Raw genomic sequence first — 23,495 nt, forward strand, 5'->3', positions numbered from 1 at the left:
AGCTTTTCCACATACTCACACTTTTCCTTTTTCCTTTTAACCTAAGCTTTTAAAGTTTCCTAACAAAAATAACTATCTGAATATGTCCTCAAACCTGAACTCATTAGTTACCAAATTTGGTTATGTTTTCAAATATTATTAGAGAAGGAAAAAGCATACCTGACTTTAAAGGGTAAGATATGAGGAGGTACCCAATAAAGGGAGAACAGGGAAAATATATTCTTTATGTACATCTTGAAAGACGGCAGACTAGACTAGACAACATCAGAAAAATGACAGTAAAAAGAATGGGAGATCAATAGTTCAGGAGACCAAGTAATAGCATTTGAAGAAGGAATATAAATATGGTGATGATGAGGAACTTCCAGTATTCAAATCTATGTTACAAGTCTCATTTATAAAGAGCAGAACATTTGAAAATTTTGCCTTTTCTTATATAAATTTAGTCTTCTACAATGTATTCTTATAAAATGGCCATTCATTAAAAATAAACAAAAAAACTCTACAAAACAACAAAAAAAGAATTTAAAAAGCTGATTGGGTAAGGGTTGCAGGGCACTTGTGCGACCAGCAGATACCTATGAAGAACACATCTGGATGAGGATCACAGTTTGAAAACCATTTTACAAATCTTTCTAATATGGTTCTATTTTCTGTTAGCTTAAAAAAGTCATATGTGCAAATCAATTTGAGTAGTTACTTTCATTATGATCCTATTATTTCCTTAAGTATTAGCATAGGAATGAAATCAAATGAACCACTAATATTCTCAATTAAAGCAACTTCTGGAATGAGTGTTTGTCCCAAATGCTTTTTTTAAAATGCAGATTACTGAATAATTCTTCATAGATCAATACATGATAGGTTTTATTCACATATGCAACCCCACTAAACTTAGCTAATTTCAACAACTACTGAGTAAGACTGAACAAAGACAGCCTCCAACTTATGAACAGATTTTATCTCAAAAGCTTACTGAATTCTGAATACATTTTTCCCATAGAGGCAATGTTATAAATTATGATTAGGTTTTTGGGCTAGGCTACAAAACCAAGTTTAACATACAATTTTCCTCAAGTGTAATACAAATGATAATCCTTACATGGGAAAATATATTAAGTTCCAACATGTGGTGCCAAAAGTTTTTTTTACTGACAACTAAAAAGTTTCTTTTTGGTAAAAAGCATCAATAACCAGTCAGAAAGCTCTTGAAAGCTGGATTTTAGAAATAATCATTATAAAATGTAAGTTTCAGGTGTTTTAAGTAAAAATGAATGTGACCGTAAGAAGCAAATGAAACTAAAAAGGAGCTTCTACCCTTTCTTTCATATAAAACCTAAGTTTGCCACCACATGTTACAGACTGTTGTGAATTTCAAATCAAATCAATTAAATTTGATCTTAAGTCTAAAGTAGGCTGTTTCTATACTCCTGGTTGCTAAGATTACTAAAAGAAAAAAAAGGCAATTTAGTTCAGATAGTCAAAATGTACATGCAGATACAGCTTCAATTTTCTATAATGACAGCTTAAAGAGAACTACAATACCTGCTAATATAAGCCTGCTTGAAGTCGGGTCTCATGCTTATTGCTTGTCGGTACAGCTGATCTGCTTCTTCCAGCCGGGACTCATTTGCTCGGATAAGATTGGCCAGATTAATATAAACATTTAGGTGGTTAGGGGCAATCCTGGCTGCATATTTTTTACCAGGAATAATCTGTTCAGAAGAACATAATTTGAATTTCAGTACCAAACAAAAATAAAAAATAAGTACTCCTAGTGGCTTACTTAAAATATCCATGACATATAAAGGTTATGGTACTAGTTTTATTGCCAAATTAAAATAAATCATAAAAACATGAAAGCACCTGCAATATTTACAAAATATAAATAATCAATATTTTGTGGCATTAAAGGATATATTTTTCATTCATGCTAGCTCAACAGAATATTGTCAGCTTTTATTTATATGCATCATTTTATAAAGTCTTATAAATCTAAACTCTTAAGGCTAAGGTCTGTTAATATATTTGCATCAGACCCAGAATAGGAAGAACTCAGACCTCCTTCCCTTCAGTCATGCATTTGTTACACCATGTCAGCTTTCATGTTGTCAGCAAAATATTTCCTGGTTGTGACAACAGGGTTTTGAATTTTATTTAGAGTTATACTAAAGCCTCACTAGTCTGGTAGAGTTTGGAAATAAAAATCTCTTATTAACTGATTATTCAGGTTAAGCAAAGGTTATAAAATATACATAGACTCAAATTTTCAGTGAAAATAATAAACTGTGTCTGATAAAAATCTATATTGAACACAATTTAACTTTAGAATCTTAGGATTGAAATAATGCTTAAGATATCATGTGGTCCAATTTTGTTTTTAAAACATTTATCAAAATACATCCAATTATTTTAATATTATTATTATTAATAACATAATGTTAATATATACTACCACAGAGAACACTGTAGTGCAGTAAACTATCTTTTCTGATGAAGCATAGCTGGTCAAGGCCAGGATCTGGCTTTCCAACTTCCAGGCTATACTGTAATATCCAATGAATCGTGTGCATGTGTCATTGTAACAACTGAACACCAAACAGCAACAGAGATGTATCCATTCATTTTATTACTTTGTTTTATTCATTTATCTTTTGAGAGGAATAACATTGACTTTAGTGCTTAATGTACATATATAAAATTCTCTTCATTTAAAGTCATTCAATTCACTGATAACTTCTCATCAAGAATATCTAAAATTCATAACTTTATAAAACTTTTTAAACATACTATACAGAAAATTTTTTTAATTGAGTTAGAAAAGTAAATGTAATCCTTTATAAAACTTGTAGTATTATGCTAAGTGAAGTAAGTCAGTCAGAGAAAGATGAATACCATATGATCTCACTCATATGTGGAATTTAAGAAACAAACTAGCTGGGGCACCTGGGTGGCTCAGCCGTTAAGCGTCTGCCTTAGGCTCAGGTCATGATCCCAGGGTCCTGGGACTGAGCTCCGCATCAGGCTCCCTGCTCAGCGGGAAGCCTGCTTCTCCCTCTCACACTCCCCTAGCTTGTGTTCCCTCTCCTGCAGTCTCTCTCTGTCAAATAAATAATAAAATCTTAAAAAAAAAAAAAACTAACAGAGGGAAAAAAGAGAGAGAAAGACAAGCCAAGAAGCAGGCTCTTAAATACAGAGAATAAACTGATGGCTAACAGAGGAGAGGTTGGGGGGAGAGATGGGTGAAACAGGCATTGGGGATTAAGGAGTGCACTTGTATTTAAGTGCTGAACCACTATACTGTAAACCTGAAACTAAATATTACAGTGTTAACTGGAATTTAAATTAAAAAAAAACTTGTAGTAATAAATGGTTTATTGGATACTTTACTTTTATGTCAACAAATTAAAGAAAAGATAAGGATTTTCCATCTAGGTAACTCTATTCAATGTGGACATACAGTGGATATAACACATTAGGAATAAACTATGACAACTTACTTGGGGCATCAGTGACTTAGCCATCATGTAAGATTCTTCAGCTTCTTTGGTTCTATTTAAATTTTTGTAAGTTCTTCCCACATTCATGTGGGCACCAATATCATCTAAAATTTAAAAAAAATCATTTGTTGGCAAATACACTAATAGTATTCAATGTACATGTTTCTAGCAACAAAAACACTAGGCAAAAAATGCAAAAACAGGCAACAGATCCTGCATCCTCCTTAAAGTTCTTCTAACACAATTTGTATAATCTATGATCAATGCTACACTAAAAAATTATTTAATAAAGTACTATAAGGACAGAAAATACACATGACATGAAAAAACTATTTGACTGGATTCTTGAAAGGCTAAGACATGACAAGAGATACGGAGGTAATAAAGAAATTTGTATCATTTCCTTTCACTAGTTTTTACTATACTACACTAAAGCTTGCTTCCATTTCCTTGATTGCAGAGCTCTGGAATTCACTCAAAAAGTATGGCTCAACCCTAAAAGTGAAAAAATCTACAAGTGAAAGAGATCATCATGATTCCTAGAACTATTTCCAGTGCTGTAAGTAACAAATATGCACCATGGTGGGACACAGGCAAAGAGACTAAAAAAAAAAACCCTGTGATTTTGTTTAAAATTTTTGTGAATGTGGATGGAATGCAAGCATAATACCAGGATTCTCCAGTATTAAGATGCAGCAGCCCATCTCTCTTAACTGATATATTCCTACATATTTATGCTCTTTTTAAACATTTATGTTTTTTTAACCTTTTTAAAAGGTTGTGTTATATCAATATGTCAGAAACTTCTGTGTAATTTTCTGATATGGAAAATCAAACTCTCACCAAATTTTTTCAGGGACAGAAAAATATGCTATTTAAATAAGAAAGGTATTAGTATTAGGGTTCATTACACCCTACTTTTAGGACACATTTCCTAGTAACTATTTCAAAGGTTTGGAATAAAGACAGAAAGATAAGAGAAGATCTTAAATCAGACAAATTTTATTGAACGTGAATCTCTAACAGATAAGACACAATTACTACTTGCCTATGACACCAATGATTTCGCAGTTGTGGAACAATTTCTCTGCCTGCAAATCCTAGGACACACAGGAGCCAAGCATATATATCTTAAGCATTGCCCTAGGAGGAGAGTAACAGTCCTAAGATCTTGCTACATTATGTTTCGGGCTGGTAATTGTGTGCACTGAACAGAAACTGTCACATGCAGTACAGGTTTGGTTAGAGAACCCAGAGACAAGCTTGGGAAGAAAGGGCTGATTTTTTTTGTTGTTGATTTTTTGATTTGTTGATTTTTCGTTGACATATTGCTGAGTCTCATGAGGTTTCAGGAGAGGTCAAGGAAAAAAAAAAGAAAGGAAAAAAAATTGCTTAGGCAAACCATTCCCAATATTAGCTGCAAATCTGGATACTTATGAATTTTAAAAATTCAGATAACCTTAGCGCCACCTAGCTCTATCAAAATAGAATCTATATCAAATAGAATCTATAAATTCTATGTATAGAATCTATACACGCAAAAGTGTTTTTAAAAAGTTTCAAAGGTAGTTCTGATGTAGGCAGAGCCAAGGCTGAAGTTCATTGTATTACCAAGTGCATAGGAAAAGAATAGGTAGTTTTTGCTCTTACATAGCTCATTTTTTTTACATCAGATAAATATTTATCATTTATTATATAGAGATCAGAAAGCTACTTAGGTAAAACTAAGAATCTGAAAAAATTAATTATAAAGTAAGAATTTAACCTAAGTTTAGATAAATAAAATTACCAAAGAACATGGCTAAAGACCATAGAACAAGCCAAGACATCTCTGAACACCAAATTCAATATTTCTAACTTTATGTACTTTTTCATAATAAATTGTAATAAACTGGTTTACTGTTTTCCTGTCCACAGCTTATGAGAAACAGCAATTTTGAGATTATGGTAGGGAAATCATACTAAAGTTCAGCAAGTATTTCAAAAACAGCAAAAAGTGACAACTGACAATGAGGGGAAAAAATATTTTAAAACTGAGTGCTCATACCTGGCAACAAGCCAGTGATATGCACACTGTTTACTAGACAAAATTAAACATGCACATACACACCCACCCACACCATTTACTCTTTAAAACAACGCAATGAGATAGAAACTACTGTCCCAATTTAGAAATGAGAAAAATAAGGGAGAGGAGGCCTACATAACATCTTCAAAGTTTCAAAGTCCCTGTATTTCTGATATCAAAGATGATTCTGCTTCTCTAAAGACTCCTACAATGAACCTAAAAGGTTTTAGAGATTAAATAATAAATTAAAATTAGTGAATGTTGGGGTGCCCATGTGGCTTGGATGGTTAAGCATCTGACACTAGATTTTGGCTCAGGTCATGATCTCAGGGTCGTGAGGAGCCTGCTTAAGATTCTCTCTCTCCTTCTAGTTCTCCCCAACCCCATCCCACTCATGCCCTCTTTCTCTCTCTCAAATAAAATAAAATTAATGAATGTTGACTGTGTATAAGACCATGCTAGATGATTCAGAGGGTATGAAGATAAATCAGATGTTCATGCTGTCCCTAGGGAGCTCCTTAGCTTAAATATATATTATTAATAAATATTCAAATAAATACCATTCAGTATTAAACAGAAAATTACAAATATAGGAAAGATAAAGAAGTTGTAAGAGGTTTTAAAGATTAACAATATTTGCTTCTAATTGGAGAGATAAAAAGGTTTATTAAAGAGAAGCCATGAGAGATAGATTGTAAAAGATGGATAGGCAATGGTAGAAGGTGGATGGCAAGGGAGAAGGGAGGAATTCTAGGTTCAAGGAAGAACATAAACAAAGGCAAAGAGATGAGGAAGCCCAGGATATGCACTCTATACTTCAAGAAAAACTAACTACATAAAGAGCTAGGAGAGATAAAATTGAGAAGCTAGACCATCCATTTTATTTCTGCAATTTTCTCTTCACCTTTCTCTAACCGAAATTTGGCTTCGCCTTTGGGATGTGGTTTTTTAAATGTAGCTCATCCAAGTAGTGACCATGTTCTTTTACTTATTCTTTGCAACACTGGGCCTGGAGGAAGAGTAGGTGTCCTCGGTGACCTTCAACACTTCCAGAGAACTCTTACTCCTTCTTAAAACTTGACCCTGAATTTCAGGTCATTAAAACTCTATTATAATCGACTATCCTTCCTTGTTGCAGTCACTATTCTCTGAGTCAAAGCTCCTGGCTCCTCACAGTTCTCATAATTCTTAGTGATTTCAAAATCTACAAAGACAAATTTTCTAATACTTGGCCTTTGAAATTCTTTCCTCCAATGATCTTTCACCTCCATCTTCCTTTAACTAGTTAGTTCAATGACCAGAGTCATATCTAATAGGCAAATAGTGGATATTGCTTTCCACTCCCCACTTCTCTGAGGATATTTAGAAATGTGACTGGGGTATGAGGTGTGTGTGTGTTGAGGGTGGGGATGGGAGTCCCTTTTGGTCATCATTCTGAATAGAAAGTAATGATGGTATTTGGTGGATGAGGGCCATGTTTGGCACATATCCTAAAATACAGTTCTGTCCACTCAAAATGCCAATAGTAGTCCTCTTGAAAAATACTGATGCTCTAGCTAGATCCTACTCAGACACCAGCAATTCTTCAGATCTATAAATCACTGATCCTATCACCCTGCCTCACCTCCCTTTTTAACTTAGATTCTTTGTCCATTATAATCATTCCCTTATGTTTCTTGTTTAGTAATAACACATTTTTTAAAAAAGCCCTAATCCTGTTTAACAGAATTCTCCATGCCTTTACCATTTCAGCTGTAAAGTAGTAAGAGAAAAGCATATATCAACTAGTTTAATTTTAAATAAAAAATTTCTAACCTCAAGTAGGGTGTTAGAACTGCTTGGCAATTATACATTTTCCTAGTCTACAGACTTTCCTATATCTTGTTTCCAAAAGTGCGACCCATGAGCTAAGCATCAACTGGGAACTTATTAGAAATGCAGAACTTCAGGCTCTATTCTAAACTTGTATCCATCAGAACGTGCACTATAACATCTCTGTGTGATTCACAGGCAAATTCAAGTTTATGAAGCACCATTCTAGATGGCTACTTCACAGCCTCTCCTGTTCTCAGATGTCCAGAACTTCGACCCCTTCCTCACTCTCTGATGACTCTGCTTTCTATTTCAATGAGAAAACAGAAGCAAACAGAAGACAATTTCCAGAAACTTCCTCCAGGTGATCTATTCGACTGCCTATATCCATCTCTTCTCATCTATTTAAGGACGATGATCCTGTAATTTGTCCCCCCATCTTGAATTACTACTTTTTCCCAGCCTCAGTGGATTGCACATACGCTTTGTTTCTCCCACCTTAAAACTAAAAACAAAAAAAACCCCCTATCATCCCACTTACCTTCTCCTGACTCCATTCCCAGCAATATCACCATTTCCTATTGATACTCTTTAAGAGTTTTCAATACCAACTGTCTCCAATTACTCTTCCCCCACTCTCCTAAACAGACTCCTATCAGGCCTTTGCATCTATCATTCCACCAAAATTGCTCATCAGTACCATTCAACTCTGCTATGTTAAAAAAAAATCCTTAAATGTCTACGTAGCTCTAATACACAATCCAACACAAAATAAGACAGTATCAAACACTATAGTATTCATATCACCTAGAATGAAGTTTGAAAATGAAAGTCTACCTTATTATCCCCAAATATAATCAAGTTTTTAAAAAGAAGCTATTCTAATAGTTTTATTACTTAATAATGCTTACCTGGCTGAACATGGGTAGCCTGTAAGAAGTATTTCAAAGCTCTCTCAAAGTTCTTTTCATTTTCCAGAGCATGACCCACATTATTCCATAATTTGGCATTATTTTTATTTACCTTCAATACATAAGCAGAGATAGAAATTAATTACAATTTAAAAATACAACTCCAATTAACACAGATATTTATTTGGTATACCATTAGGAGTGGAGTGTTCCACAGAGGTATCCATGAATGGGTGAGGTGCTCAAAGACACAAACTTTCAGTTACAAGACAAATAAGTTTTGTGAATACAATGTACAGCACGGTGACTATAGTTAACAATATTATAATGTATATCTGAAAATTGCTAAGAGAGTAGATCTTCGAAATTCTCATCAAAAGAAAAAAAATGTACCTATGTGAGGTGACAGAAGTTAACTTATTGTAATTATTTCATAATATACACAGATATCATTATGTTGTATACCTTAAATACAAAGTTATATATCAATTATACTTCAATAAACTTGAAAAAATAATTCAAATTTTCTCTCAGAAAAGAAAAACTTATATATATACCTTCAATTAACAAAGATATTTGTTTTGTGTATTATTAGGAATGGAGTGTTCCACAGAGCTGTCCCTGGAGATGAGAAAGGAGCCAAACGAAGAGTTTTACCAAATTTACTCTCCTTCCTTTTAACATAAACATATTAAAACCACAGTAGTCTGATTTCATCTATTTCATATATTAGAATTTCACTAAATATTTTATTTGATCAACATCATGGGGTGCTTGGCTGGCTTAGTCAGTAGAGTACGTAACTCTTGATCTTGGGGTCATGAGTTCAAGCCCCACACTGGGCAGAGAGCTTACCTTTAAAAAAAAAAAAGCATTGTGCTGTTTGTAAACTGCTCTATTATTTGTATTCTTTTGGGAAAGAAGGTATTTGAACATGAGAATATGTTTAACATTGCACTGATTACTTATTTTTAGGCTTGTTTTAAAGCTATTTATGTAGTCTATTATGGTAATGGGAAACCTGGGATTAAAGTTCTAAATTAATCTGTGCTTTAAGAGTTCACAGATGGGCATGATGTTCCTGCAGGGAGAGGATGGTACCTTGCCAAGGAACTTGCCTCAGTGAGTGGGGCTGTGGTTTTGAGATTGTTCTAGGAATAAAGATAAGCAAATTCTTGAAAATTATGGGGCTCCATTCGTATTCCAGGAGTGCAGATTAAGAATAGTAATGAGGTCTCTTTTGTTTACAGACTTCTGAGCTACAGGAGGGAGTGGAATTACTGAGACAAAAGGATAGTCATGTGATCTTAAGTTGATGCCAAATCAAGAAGTCACATAGACTATTGGAATGAGGCGGTATTCCAGTAAAGCCAAGCAATGGGGAGTACAGAAATAGCCAAAAGGAAGTTAAGAATTTAGAGTTTTGAAGAGAAGCACCTGAGAAAAAAAATCACTGCTTATAACTTACAGAAACCAAATTTTATGATTTTTAAAAAAGACTTTATTCCCATATGGTGTCCGTTATACAGAAATACTTTGTCACTACTTTCTGCCAGTTCCTATCTTTCCTACAGTATTGTAACCTTGGTTATCTTCTACATAGTAGGGTACCATTTTTTGGTATGCATTTTATTTCACTGAATCTAAAATGCCATCAATTCTAAGACTCACAATTAAGAAAACAAAAAGCCACTAATTAATTGTAAGATGCCTCTCGCTTAAGAGTTATTCTGATTTTAAAGACGTTAAAAGGTTAAAAAAAAAGTTCACCTTCAGAACTATGAACCATATATGGCATTCTTATTTAAACATTATATTATCATTTGAGCTTCTAACAACCATATAGCATTTAGGGAATTATTCATATATTCCATAGACAAACCAACTAAATATAATTCAAAGCACTGGTTACAGTATATATTACATAAAGAACAAATTATTTTTAATAATCTTTTGGAGAAGTACTTAAAATTGACAGTAAAATGTCTAATTAAATGTAAAAACATCTTAGACATGACTATAAGAAATCATTAATGACATACTTTCCTGTCATTCTGGATAATACTTTACCTTCAAGGCTGACATAAACAATGTATATTCAGACTCCCAATCCCAATTTCTGTGGAGTGTTTTTAAGGCATGAGTGAATATCACCATAGACAGACAAACCCAGGATAACTTTTTAAATACACTGTTTAAGAGAAAAAAGCAAAACAAAAAAACCATTGTCTACATCACCAGAAGCATTTGATCTTTTAGAATAGAGGTAAAAAGTATGTCAAATATCTCCAAATATCATCTTTGAGTTTATTCTAAGGAACATGGATCATTCTAATAATCATCTAACTTCAAAGGGAACATCAAAAAATTAAATATTATGCATACTACCTTCTACTTCAGTCTTTAATTATATTAAATTCCAATATTTGCCTCTATTTCAAAAACTCTGTTTACATATAACGGCAAAAAGGTGACAAACCAATTTTTAACTGTGACTTTTCCTTTTTAGGGCCTTTACTTACAATTTGAATATTTTTGTGTTTATCAAGGGTCAATTTGTCATTGGCTATATTTGAAAAGAAAAATTGGCTTACACAGATAGCATCTAAACCACAGGTTATCATGACATTCTTGGAATAATTTCATATTCTAAAGCTAGAATTATTTATTATAAGTCATAGTAAAACTAACTCTTTATGAAATAGATACAAATTACTTATACAGCTTTAGGCTAATTATTTGGGACTCAATTTTTCATCTATAAAAAGGTGATACTTCAATAATCCCTATGGCCTCATTTAGTACTAAAGTTCTCTAAGTCTGTTTTTGCCTTAGTAACACAGTTCAACTTCTTTCATTTTGAGAGATCCACTTAATCAGGATAAGAGTGCATGGATCAGAAAGAACATGGACCATGGAGCCTACTTTTAAAAAATGTGATCTTGAGGTAACCTGTTCAAGTAACCTGTACGAGCTTTAACTTTCAAATGTGTACAACAGAGTTAAGGAATGTTAGATTAAAGGAGAAAACAAATCTAAAGGGTCTATCATGGCTCTTGGCACATGGTAAGCACTCAAAAATTGGTATTGATTAAAACTGGTTATATGGGTATAAGTTAAGAGAAAAGGCCTGGTAGATGTTAGTGAAAATTGTAGACATGGATGAGATCACCCAGGGAGAATATGCAGTGTGAGAAAAATGGCTGTGAGTAAAACTCTGACAAATAAAAAATATTTAAAGAGCAGGTATACCAAGAAGACTCTGAAAAGGGACTGAACAGCAATGAACAGACATGGAAGAGAATTAGGAGAGACACTTTTTATACACGCCAGGGAAATACATTTTAAATACAAGCGCTGACTGGATTTAGCTACTAGGATGCAATGATGTAGAGACAAGTCAGAATGCTGTGGGTTGAAGGATGAATGGAAAGTGAGAAAGCAGTCAGTGGCCATTTCTTGTATATATACAGTGTGACTATTCTGTTTCTTAATTGTTAGTTTAAGGCAAGTAGGACATGGTGGTTATGATGCAGATAGTGATAATATCAAGAAATTATAGATTGCTTACTATATGCATTTATATGTATTGACTCAATATGACTCACTTAAGTAAGAAGACTATATCTTAGTTCACTGCATATTGAAGTGGAAATGGTCATTTATAACTCTAGTCTCAACAATACCCTTGTTTTCATTTGGGTCTGACTCAAGGTTTGTTATGACACAGGCTGTATGATAAAATCATATTAATAATAAGAAGAACATAGGTACCATGGAGCTTTCCTAACCTAAATTACAGAAAAATGAGACTATCAAGATGAAAAATAAAAAGGTATAAAAGTAGGACTTATATAACTGAACTAAACATTTTAAGTACTTAAATGTATCACACTTAATTCTATCGTTAGCAAGCATTAAATGAACTAACATTTTAATTCACCTTTTGTTTGATATTTTCTGCCATCCATGGGCTACCAAAATACAGAATCCCATGCTAGGAACATATAATACTCGCTCAGCAACAACAAATCCAACTGGGAAAAAAAGGTTCGATGCAGGAATAAATGGTAACGCCATCAAACAAAGTGCCTACAAAGAAAAAGAAGATATTTCAATAAGTTAAAAAAATATATGGACACTCAGAAGTTAAACCTAAATATTTTATCATTTAATTTGAATAATGTATTGATGGACCATTTTTAATAATGCTATAAACAATACTAATTTAAACATAAAGAAGGCAACTTAGGGACGGTAACAACAAACATAAGGATGTATGTCACCAAGGTGAGATCAAGCTAGGACTTATAATTAGGGCTCGTCCAATTAAATATTTTTTGAAAACGTATCTAAAATAAGACATTAATATCTTTATACATCCAACTTCTGTATGTGGTAAAAAATACACTGACAGAGATGTTAACAGGTTTTAACAAAACTCTAACCCCATTTAATCAACATTTCAAATCAATGAGTATTTTTCTTTTTATAAAGATTTTATTTACTTATTTGACAGAGAGAGACAGCCAGCGAGAGAGGGAACACAGCAGGGGAGTGGGAGAGGAAGAAGCAGGCTCCCAGCGGAGGAGCCCGATGTGGGACTCGATCCCGGAACGCCAAGATCACGCCCTGAGCTGAAGGCAGACGCTTAAGGACTGCGCTACCCAGGCGCCCCAAAGAGTATGTTTTTGCAAGTCAACCCATTAGTGATATTCCTTGCTTCTAAAACTCAGCCAACTGAGTACTCCAATGAAAGTGATTCTCCTACCTTTGGAGATCCACTAATTCTAGATCTTTATGCTTCCTCCCAGCTCTACCTGAGATCAGCAGTCTGTTATGCTTCAAGCTGGCTTAGTCTTCTCTTACTTAGGTGGTAATAAATTCAAGCTTATCTCCTCCTTTGAAATATTCAAATTTGAGTTACCCCTACAGGTTATCTATACTACCAATCTTCATATCCTCATCTCCCAATTGAATCTCTCCATAGAAATAAATTTCATTAAGTAACTAATATACCTAAACAGGTCAGATATGACTGATCTCACTTTTCTGCCTAACAGCATCTGTTCGTGATAACCACTCCATCTTTCTTGAAATACTTAATTACTTTTCCATCCATTTGGTCTATCTCCTATTTAGGTTAAGTCTCCTCCACACAATATCTAAATATAGGAGTTTTTCAAGACCTAGTTGTAGGGTTCTTCTCTTTTCACTCTATCTAGCTAGGCCCTTCAACTATTTTTTGAGGGAGAATTAAGACCAAATACTCTAAGGCATTCATTATGTGTATGAATTATCTTCTATTCTATGTATTTGGAACGGTAATAGCTGGTTACCATCTTTGAGAAAAGTCACAAAACCCCAGTTGAGAAAGGCTGCTGTCTATATAACCTCTCCATAAACCTTCTTATTCACATCCTGGTTTCAATTACTAACTCTATGCCAATCTATCAAATTTTTATGTGAAGCTTAGGACTCTCCTCTGAACTCTAGGCACCAAGTGCTATTCAAAATATCTACCAGGATCAAACTCAACACATTAAAAAGTAGTAGTAGATATGATCTTTCCCCCAAACTGTATTTTTTCAATCTTCTCTATATCTCAGAGATTAGCTTCAAATTTTTCCAAAATGCCAGTTCCTGGTAACTGAGGCCTTGTATTTCTTTTTATCATATCCTTAGTGCCCAAAAGGTTGCCTGGTACACAGGCTACAAGAAAAACTTTTTACTGAATGAATAAATGAACCTAGTGGCTGCAGCCAGCGATGATATATTTGTAAAGTATTCAAAACACTTTCTGGCATACAGCAAATGCTCAATGTAAAGATTATTACTGTCTTCAGTAATTTAAAGGAAGACACAATAAAACTGCTACAAGTAAGACGTGACAGCAGAGTAAGAAAATTACAAAGAAACACACCCTAGAAAAACAACAAGAAGACTGTGTAAATAATCAGAGTTCTCTGAACATAGTAAAAAATAACTTGGGGAGTAATGAAAATCTTGCTGATGAGAACTAAAAATCTACATATTTCTAGTTGTCTATCTTACACGACACTCTTCTCTGTGTCAAGAAAACAATGATCTATTTCCTCAAAGTGTAAAACTTGGGTAAAGAAATAGAAGAAAATGATGCCAAAGGTATGCTTCATGGTTTCAGAGTTCCTACCAAATCAAGGAAATTCAAAACCAGTTTTTATTTTACATGCTGAATGTCAAATTATGCCTGCATATGAAATTCTGATATATAATTTTAGGATAGCCTAAAATAAGTTAATAAATTAGGCTGATGTTGAACAAAGAAAGATGCTATTTCTAAGATGCTTTGAAAAACTAAAGGCGTCTCCAAATCAACTAAATGTTATATCATCTGAAAAATTGAGTTTCTTACAATATTTTTTTTTAAAGATTTTATTTATTTATTTGACAGAGAGAGAGACAGCCAGCGAGAGAAGGAACACAAGCAGGGGGAGTGGGAGAGGAACAGGCAGGCTCCCAGTGGAAGAGCCTGATGTGGGGCTCGACCCCAGAACGCCGGGACCACGCCCTGAGCTGAAAGCAGATGCTTAATGACTGAGCCACCCAGGCGCCCCAAGAGTTTCTTACCATTAAAACAGTCTTGGAGGAATCACCAGGGTATCTGAGACTGAATATTCCCAATGCCCCCAAAAAGCAAAAGAAAGTAAATGTGGCAAGATTTCGAATATCTAGAAATGACTCTATAAGTGGTATTGTTCCCATGGTCCAATCACAGCAGAGTTCTGAAGGATTTAACAGAAGCCAAGCATTCAAAGGAAGGAGATAGTTAAAAGTTAGCTGCCTTGTAGGAGTTGGGCTTACAGCAGCTGGGTTATCAAACCTGTATAAAGAATGAAAAAAAAAGTTATTTAAACTAAAACACTTTGTAAACACAAAATATGTAACATATAATAAAATACCGAACAATAAAAGCAATATTTTACATGTAATCTCATTGAAAAGGCAAAATATTTTTACTAATACCCCAGTACTCACTAGAGTTGAAACTGAAACTGTCTAACCTTTTAAGAAATGTCTAGTTGAGACAAACTATGAACTGTTTAAAGGGCAACTAGGTTATCTATTTCTAGTTTATTATTAGAATAATTCAGACAACTCACTATAATATGATACTCTGCAGAAGTATAACCTCCTGATTAAAAGTAGAAAGAAAAGTTTTAAAAGATTCATTGTTGTATGTGTGTAGGAGTGCTTCTGAGAACACTAACCAATGTTTTTTCTTCATGAGATACTTCTTTTAGCACTAAATGCTGATAAAAATTATGCTTCCTAGAAAGAATTACTATGTCTTTCTTTTGTCATGGACAGAGAAAATTGTATCACCTGTGAGCTCTTCCCTTTTGCTTAGACTTCTAAGAAGCTGAAAATAAAATTTCCAGTATAGAATAGTAACTGTATAGGCCTATGTAACATTTTATTTGTGCTCTACTTTTTCTCCTAGTACATACTAATATAAACTTATATCCTAATTTATATTTGTCCAGGCCATGATATATTACATGTACACTTCATTAATTTAGTATGTTTCCTACAAACTTAAGTCAAATCATAGTCAAATCGTTTTTTAAAATATATTTCAGGGGTGCCTGGGTGGCTCAGTTGTTAAGCATCTGCCTTTGGCACAGGTCATGATCCCAGGGTCCTAGGATCAAGCCCCACATCAGGCTCCCTGCTCAGCAGGAAGTCTGCTTCTCCCTCTCCCACTCCCCCTGCTTGTGTTCCCTCTCTCGCTGTGTCTCTCTGTCAAATAAATAAAATCTTATAAAAAAAAAAATATATATATATATTTCAAATGAATAGCTTCAGATTTTTATTTTTTTAGGCTACATTCAAAATTTTATTGGCTATGTTAATATATAGTCCCTTAAAACCCAATTTCTCATTTTAAAATGAATCAGTTAATGAAAAATCAAACCCCAACATTTATTTGACTTGGTCTTCTTAAAAATTCAAATGGCTGAGAAAAAGTAAATACTATTTGCACAAATAATATCTAAAAAACTTTCATATTTGAATACATGAATGAAAAATAATAAATCTTGAGTCAGGACATGAATTCTCAAATAACCAACAGAAGTGAATACAAAGCTTTTTTCCTATAATCCACTATTCAGAGTTCATTTTTATAATTAATGGTTGATTTAGAATTGCCAATTTAATGACTGTAAGAGAGTTAGAGAAAGAACACGTCAAAGCAAGTCAAGCAATATTATAATCAACTTCAGAGGGTAATGTAATAGAAGAAAGTGTATATACACACATATTTTTAAATGCTTCCATTTGGAAAATATATATTTAATTTAATATATCCCATACAGCCATCCACAAACACATACACAAAACAAATACAACTGGACATGAAAAGCAGTTGATGGAAATTCTCTAAAAGGAATAATAAAAACCATACCACTGAAACTTACGGTGAAGAAGGAAATATATAAAGTATATATTTACAATTCACTTTATTTCCCATATTTAAATGAGTTTTCAGTGGCTAGACTGAACTAGCCATGGCTAGACTCAGAAGTAAAAATTCATGAAATTAAAAAGTAATTATTCTTTAAAGAAAAAAATGCTACTAAAAATAATAATTATATGGAAAATGTTACAAAGAAAATGTTTAAGATAAGAGAATTATCTGAATAAATTTTATTCTAACCAGGGCCCGCAATGCACTATCCTGGATAGCACACCAACAACATTTTGGCCTTTTGTTTAAAAAAAAAAAAAAAGAAAAAAAGTTCTTGCATTTAATGTCAGATACTTTAATATAACTGAATAAAGAACTAGTATAAATTTCATTTTAAATTTTAGCTGAGTAAGGTGAAATGGAAAAATGCTAAATGTTAGAGCAGGAAAAAAATATGTAGACTGTTAAATTCAGCACAACTTTTGCTTCTAGCTTTAAACAAGCAAAGAACCAGACAAGATATATAAAACTTTTCTTAACAAACTGAGCATCAGCAAAGACCTGAGAGGAAAAAAAAAAAAAATGAGGGAAACCGTACCTGGAAAGTTCAATAACTAGACACAGTTTTTAGTCTGTGGAGCTGTGAGGGGGAACCTAGTGGAGCCTAGGAGTATCCTTAGGTTGCAAAGATGGAAATGGGAGCCCTAGGAGCCCAGGGGACTAGGGTCAGTGGACAGAATACCAGAGAGAAGAAAGCTGCTGAGAAAGAGAACTTATATCTGCAGAGGGTCTCTCTCCAGATTTTGGTACTGATGAGAACTGATCAGCATATGTATGTGAGGAAACACTCAAGATCAGTGTAGTGGTTGAACCATGTCTCTCAACATTCATATCACCCAGAACCTCAGATTGTGACATTACTGGAAACCTTTTTTTTTGCCAATGTAATTAGTTAAATTAGGATGAGGTCATACTAGATTAGGGTGAGCCCTAAATCTAATGACTGGTGTTCTTATACAAAGAGAGAATACAGAGAAATACAAGGAAGAAGGAATGCCAAAGACTGCTAGCAACCACTAGAAACTAGGAAAGAAGCATGGAACAGATTCTTCCTGAGAGTCTTCAGAAGGAACCAACTGTGCCCGACACCTTGATTTTGGACTTCTGGTCTCTAGCACTGACAGAGAATAACTTTCTGCTGCTTTAAGCTACCCAGTTTCTGGTAATTTGTTATAATAGCCGTAGGAAAGATAATGCAGTTAGGAAAGTACCTCTCAAAAGAATTAGATAAAAAATCTCAAATACCATACAGAGGTGGCAATCGTTCCTTAGCAGCCAGGATGAAAATTCTCATAAATCACAGTCTATCAGATAGAGTAGTCAGAAGGGTCTTGTGTCAGTAGCGGAAGAAAATTAGCCCTTCTGTAAATGCTGTTGTGGTCTCATTCATCAAAGATTAAAAGTGTGGCTAGAAGATGAAACATTTCTCAAATAACTTAAATGCATCCCAGGAGAAAGCTCTAAAACATTTATATATTAAAGTAAAATGCACATATGACATCTATTAAAAAATTGCCTGGCATGTGAAGAAGTAGAAACATAATCCATGAGAAGAAAAATTATTTAATCTAAACTGACTAAGAAATGACACATACAATAAAATTAGTAGATGAGGAAATTAAAGCACTAGAACATCTCATGTAGAGCCATGAAACATAAAAAGTCTTAAACAGAATTTCTAGAGATGGAAACAATATCTGAAATGAAAAAGAACTAGAAAAAAATTAAAGGCAGATTAGACATCGCAGAAAAAAGATTAGTGAACTTGAATACACTGGAGAAGAAACTATCCAAAATGAAAACAGGGAGAAAATAGTTTTTGGAGGGAAATAAAAAGAACATTAGTCTGACAACTATCAAAGGCTTAATATACATGTAGTTGGGGTCCCAGAAAAAGAAGATAAGAGAAAAATATTTCAAGAAGTAATAGATTAAAAATTTCCAAATTTACATAAAGTAAAACCTACAGATCCTACGCTCAATTAACCTAAGCACAAGATACATAAAAATAAAAGAACTGTGACTGGAAGTTTGTGTCATTTGACCACCTTCACCCAAATTTTGTTATAAGATAAGTAAGTCCTATGGTAGTGATACGCAGCATGTGACCATAGTTAATGATACTGTATTGTATATTTGAAAATTCCAAAGAAAATAGGTCTTAAAAGTCTTCATCAGAAGAAAGAAATTTTTTTGTAATTACGTGTGGTGATGGATAGATGTTAAGTACACTTATTGTGATAATATATATTATTAAACCGTTACATTGTATACCTAAAACTAATAGTGTTATATATAAATTATGTCTCAATTAAAAAAAATTGAGAAACAATGACAGAGAAAATAATAAAGTAGGCAGAGAGAAAAAGACACACTACACGCAGAAGCATAAAAATAAAGATGACAAAGGATTGCCCAGTGAAAACAATGCGAGCTAGAAAATAGCAGAGCAACATTATTAGAGTGCTGAATGCACAACAATCAGTGTGGAATTCTACACTCAGAATTCAAAATATTTTTCAAAAACAAAGATAGAATATTTTTATATATAAAGCTAAAACAATTCAGCACCAGCAGACCCACATATCAAAAGTGTTAAAAAAAAGTCATTTAGTCACAAAGAAAACTGGAACAAGGTGAAAATCACATTGAATGTAAACAGTTGAAACATCTCATTTAAAAAATATTGTCTGACCAAACAAAAAAGGAAGACCCAACTTTATGTAACCTACAAAAAGTCAACTTTAAATATAAATATATTGATAGATAAAAAGTTAAAGGACAGAAAAAGATAAACAACATAACACTAAGAAAAAATAGATAAAGTGAATTTCTGAGTAAAGACCAGGGGATAAAGAAACTCATTTAATTAATGTAAAGGGATCGGGTCATCACAATCCTAAATGTTATGCACTTTTAGAACTTTAACTCACATGAAGCAAAAATTGAAAAAACTACAAGGAGAAATAGACAACTCAATAATTACAGTCAAAGATTTTAACATCCTCCTCAATAATTATTAGGACAAGCAGATAAATATCACTAAAAATATAAGAGACTTAACACTTAACCAATCAGGTTAAAATCATTGTATCATTAAGTTAAAATCATTAAAAAAATATTATACCTCAATAAAGCTGTTAAAAAACATCAATGTAAATCAAAGACTTTCTAAAACACTTATAATCACTTAACATCAAGAGTTAAAAAAAGAAAGAATAAAAAAAAAGAAAGAACCAGAATTTCATACCTGGTGAATACTGGAAGTTGGGACTGAATAACCTGGACTCTAATCACAACAAGTAATAGTGTACTGAACATCAAAACAATGAGTTTTATTAGTGTCTGCAGCATAGAAAATGGAATACTACTCTTTCCACGGAAAAACTGTCCAGCAGTAGTCCATAATAATGGCAAAGTATACTGCAAAAGGAAAGAAAAAACTTTTAAGTAAGAATATACCATGATATTTTCAATGCAGTATTTTCAAAATGCAAGATTAGATACAAATTGGCTATAATTATAAAATCAATATGGCACAATTTGTGGAAGCGATAATGAATAAAACTGAGCCCAATAATCTTATCCAATACTGAATTATATTGTACAATATTACTGTGTACATGTACATGTCCAAATTGCCTAATGATTCTATTATTGAAATTCAAAGAGTTGTCCTTAAACTGAACGGGTTATAAAATGTTAAGTAATTTTCAATGGATATGAGGACAAAAGATGCTGGTTTCTTGCAAATTTTCTGGTATCATTTTTGGTAAACAGACCAATTTACATAATGACACATTTAGAAAAAAAGTTTATTATAACAGAATTCAGGTATGATAAAGGATAACAACAAAAAAACACATTTCTCCTTACCCCTTGTGCAATAAATACTTCATACACACAGCAAATTCCCACAACTGTTATTCCTTGTTCTTTACACAACGTTGCAACAGCAACTAAAACCACTGTCAAGGCAATTGGAGTCCACACTGCAATTTAAGAACAGAAAAATACAGAACTACACAAAACAATTTTATAATATCATAAATAGAAATTTTAAGTTAGACAACTATTAGACATTACTAAAAAACTTCACTTGTGATTCTATATTCACATTTATGTTATTTCCCATTAACCTATACTTTATATTTTAAAACGTATTTAGGGGCGCCTGGGGGGCTCAGTCGTTGGGCATCTGCCTTCGGCTCAGGGCGTGATCCCAGAGTCCTGGGATCGAGCCCCACATCAGGCTCCTCCACTGGGAGCCTGCTTCTTCCTCTCCCACTCCCCCTGCTTGTGTTCCCTCTCTCGCTGCCTGTCTCTCTCTGTCAAATAAATAAATAAAATCTTTAAAAAAAAAAAAAACAACCGTATTTAAATGTTGTGATTTTTCCTTTATATACTCAAAACAAAACATCAAGATGTGTAACTTGTACCAAAATTTTTTGTGGAGAAGAGAAACTTATATAAGCTGGAGTGTTGTGATTAATGAACTATCAGTTTGAAATGAAGACAAATACTTTATTACACAGACATCTATATGTTTTATTAAAAACCTGACACTGAAAACTACTGGGGACAGTAGACTAACACCTATTAAAAGAGTATAAAAACTGAAACAGGTTCATAGTAAGAATTTAATATTCTTTTAAAAAATTTGCAATAGAATATTCATAAGTTCTATTTAAACAGAAAACCTACTTCATCAACTTCAAGCAAACATCTACTACTAGTAGTAGTAATTTCATTAAAGAAGAATGAATTTTGAATGTTAATTCTGGATCTACTACTAACTTGCTTTGTGACTTTGGGCAACTTTTCTGAGTTTCAGTTTTCCTACTTTAAAATATGATCTCCAATTCTTTTCTAGTGTAAAAGATATTTTGTAGTATGATTGTGTGACCTCAGGTTTATTAAGAACATTAATCAAAGTAAAAACTCAAATAATTGACTTAAATTCCAAGTATAAATTAAAAAAACAATTTATGAATCTAATACATTTTGTCATTCAGCTTAATACAGAAATTCATTTATTTTTGAAATTGTTTTCAACTTTCAAATACTCTATAGATTAAAATTACTGAGAGGAAAACAACTCAAAAAACTCTGAAACACTATTGGAGATACTCTGTATAATAGTATTCCTTTCCTTAAAAAAAAACAACCCTCATATTCTAGTTAGATCAAAACTATCAATACAAAAGTAGTAGATTATACCAATGGGATATGAAGGCATATATAATCATACCCATTTTTAAGATGAGGAAAGAATTGTTGGAGGTCTAAAGAGTCATGCACAATAAAGAAATCATGACTTTAACTCGGTTCCTCTGACATTAAATTCAGAGCTTCTTACTAGTTTGTAATTTCATTCCAAGACAGAGAAAGCAAACAGCTGCCTTCTGCAATGGTGGATTCAATCTTAGCAACTAGTAGCTCTAACAAAGGCAAGAGCTTTATTGAAACCAGTCACTTCAGTTCTTCAACTTTTGGTGACTATATTACTGTGTGAACATAAACTTTGATTTTATAAACAGATCTCTGTGGTTAAAGTTACCACGTGTGATTGTGTCCAAAACAAGTCCCCCTGCTAAATACATTAACGACATTAAAAATATATACATGTGTAAGTACAGATTCAATTATTAAAATCAATTCCAACTTCAAAATATAGGTTTCTAAACTGATTTTACATGTGTAAAGATACAAACCTCCAGCAATCACATATTCAAACAGTTATTTTAAGTATCTGCTACATTTTGTGTGGGAGATAATAGTAAAATAAGTAAAGATATATTTGTCAAATGATGACCTAAGTATTATGAAGAAAAATAGAAACTGAAAGGAAACAGAAAGGAATGGGGAAGATGAGTGGTGTTCTGATGACATTTGAGCAGAAACCCAAACGAATAGAAAGGAACAAAGGCCCTGAGGTGTATCATGCTTAAAAAAAGGGGGTATGGGTCATTAATAGCCTAAAATTTAAAGTGATGAAATAATTACAAATTGAAAACCTTTGCACAGGACAACATACATTAGATAAAATAGTGAATACAAAGATGATGACAAAACTGTTTATGGTCTCAAGTGTAAAATTACATAATGTGGAATATGAAGTATTATGAGAGCTAAGAGAATAGAGAGAAATTCAAAAGCAGGATCCGCATCTTTTTAACTAGAATTGTTTAATTATTCACTTGGTCATTTGCTAAATAAATGTATAATGAACACTTACTGTATATAAGGAACCATAGTAGGAAATGGAGACAGAAACCTACCCATATTACAAATCTAAGAAGACATTAAAAGTGTTTGGGTAAATCACTTATTTCTTGAACTTCGGTTGATGTTAATACAAAATTAGGCTCCTTATCATCAGTACTTTGGGTCTATAGTGAGAAAATTCTCCAAGGACGTAGGAAAAAAAACTCAATTATATTTTAAGATCAACCAAATACAGGTTACCATTATGTAAAACCTCTTTCATGCCCCTGTTGCCACATTTCTAAAAAATCATTTTTATTGCCTGGAGCTTGTTTTCTGCTAATAGCTGGCATCAGCAGGATTAATGACCTAATTTGTACAAAGCATTTTCCAGGGTGGGCCACATGGTAGGGACTCAATAAGTAGCTGAACTATGATCAACCCATAATAAAACTTATATTCTAATAAGCTTTCAATTTTACCTA

At 33.1% G+C, this 23,495-nt stretch overlaps 1 protein-coding gene across 3 annotated transcripts in view; it reads right to left on the reverse strand.

The window, feature by feature from the left end:
- The window catches only part of TMTC3 (transmembrane O-mannosyltransferase targeting cadherins 3), a 50,238-nt gene that overhangs the window by 6,387 nt on the left and 20,356 nt on the right, over window positions 1-23,495 (reverse strand). For all 3 annotated transcript variants that reach the window (XM_057316264.1, XM_057316265.1, XM_026499935.4), the window contains exons 5-12: window positions 20,680-20,795; window positions 20,054-20,226; window positions 14,901-15,153; window positions 12,235-12,383; window positions 10,362-10,482; window positions 8,292-8,403; window positions 3,501-3,604; window positions 1,546-1,715 (exon numbers count right to left, since the gene is read on the reverse strand). In XM_057316264.1, the coding sequence (XP_057172247.1) occupies window positions 1,546-1,715; window positions 3,501-3,604; window positions 8,292-8,403; window positions 10,362-10,482; window positions 12,235-12,383; window positions 14,901-15,153; window positions 20,054-20,226; window positions 20,680-20,795 (1,198 nt within the window). The remainder of the gene's footprint in view (window positions 1-1,545; window positions 1,716-3,500; window positions 3,605-8,291; window positions 8,404-10,361; window positions 10,483-12,234; window positions 12,384-14,900; window positions 15,154-20,053; window positions 20,227-20,679; window positions 20,796-23,495) is intronic.

Source organism: Ursus arctos, unplaced genomic scaffold (assembly GCF_023065955.2).
Source record: "Ursus arctos isolate Adak ecotype North America unplaced genomic scaffold, UrsArc2.0 scaffold_21, whole genome shotgun sequence".
Taxonomy (NCBI): Eukaryota; Metazoa; Chordata; class Mammalia; order Carnivora; family Ursidae; genus Ursus; species Ursus arctos.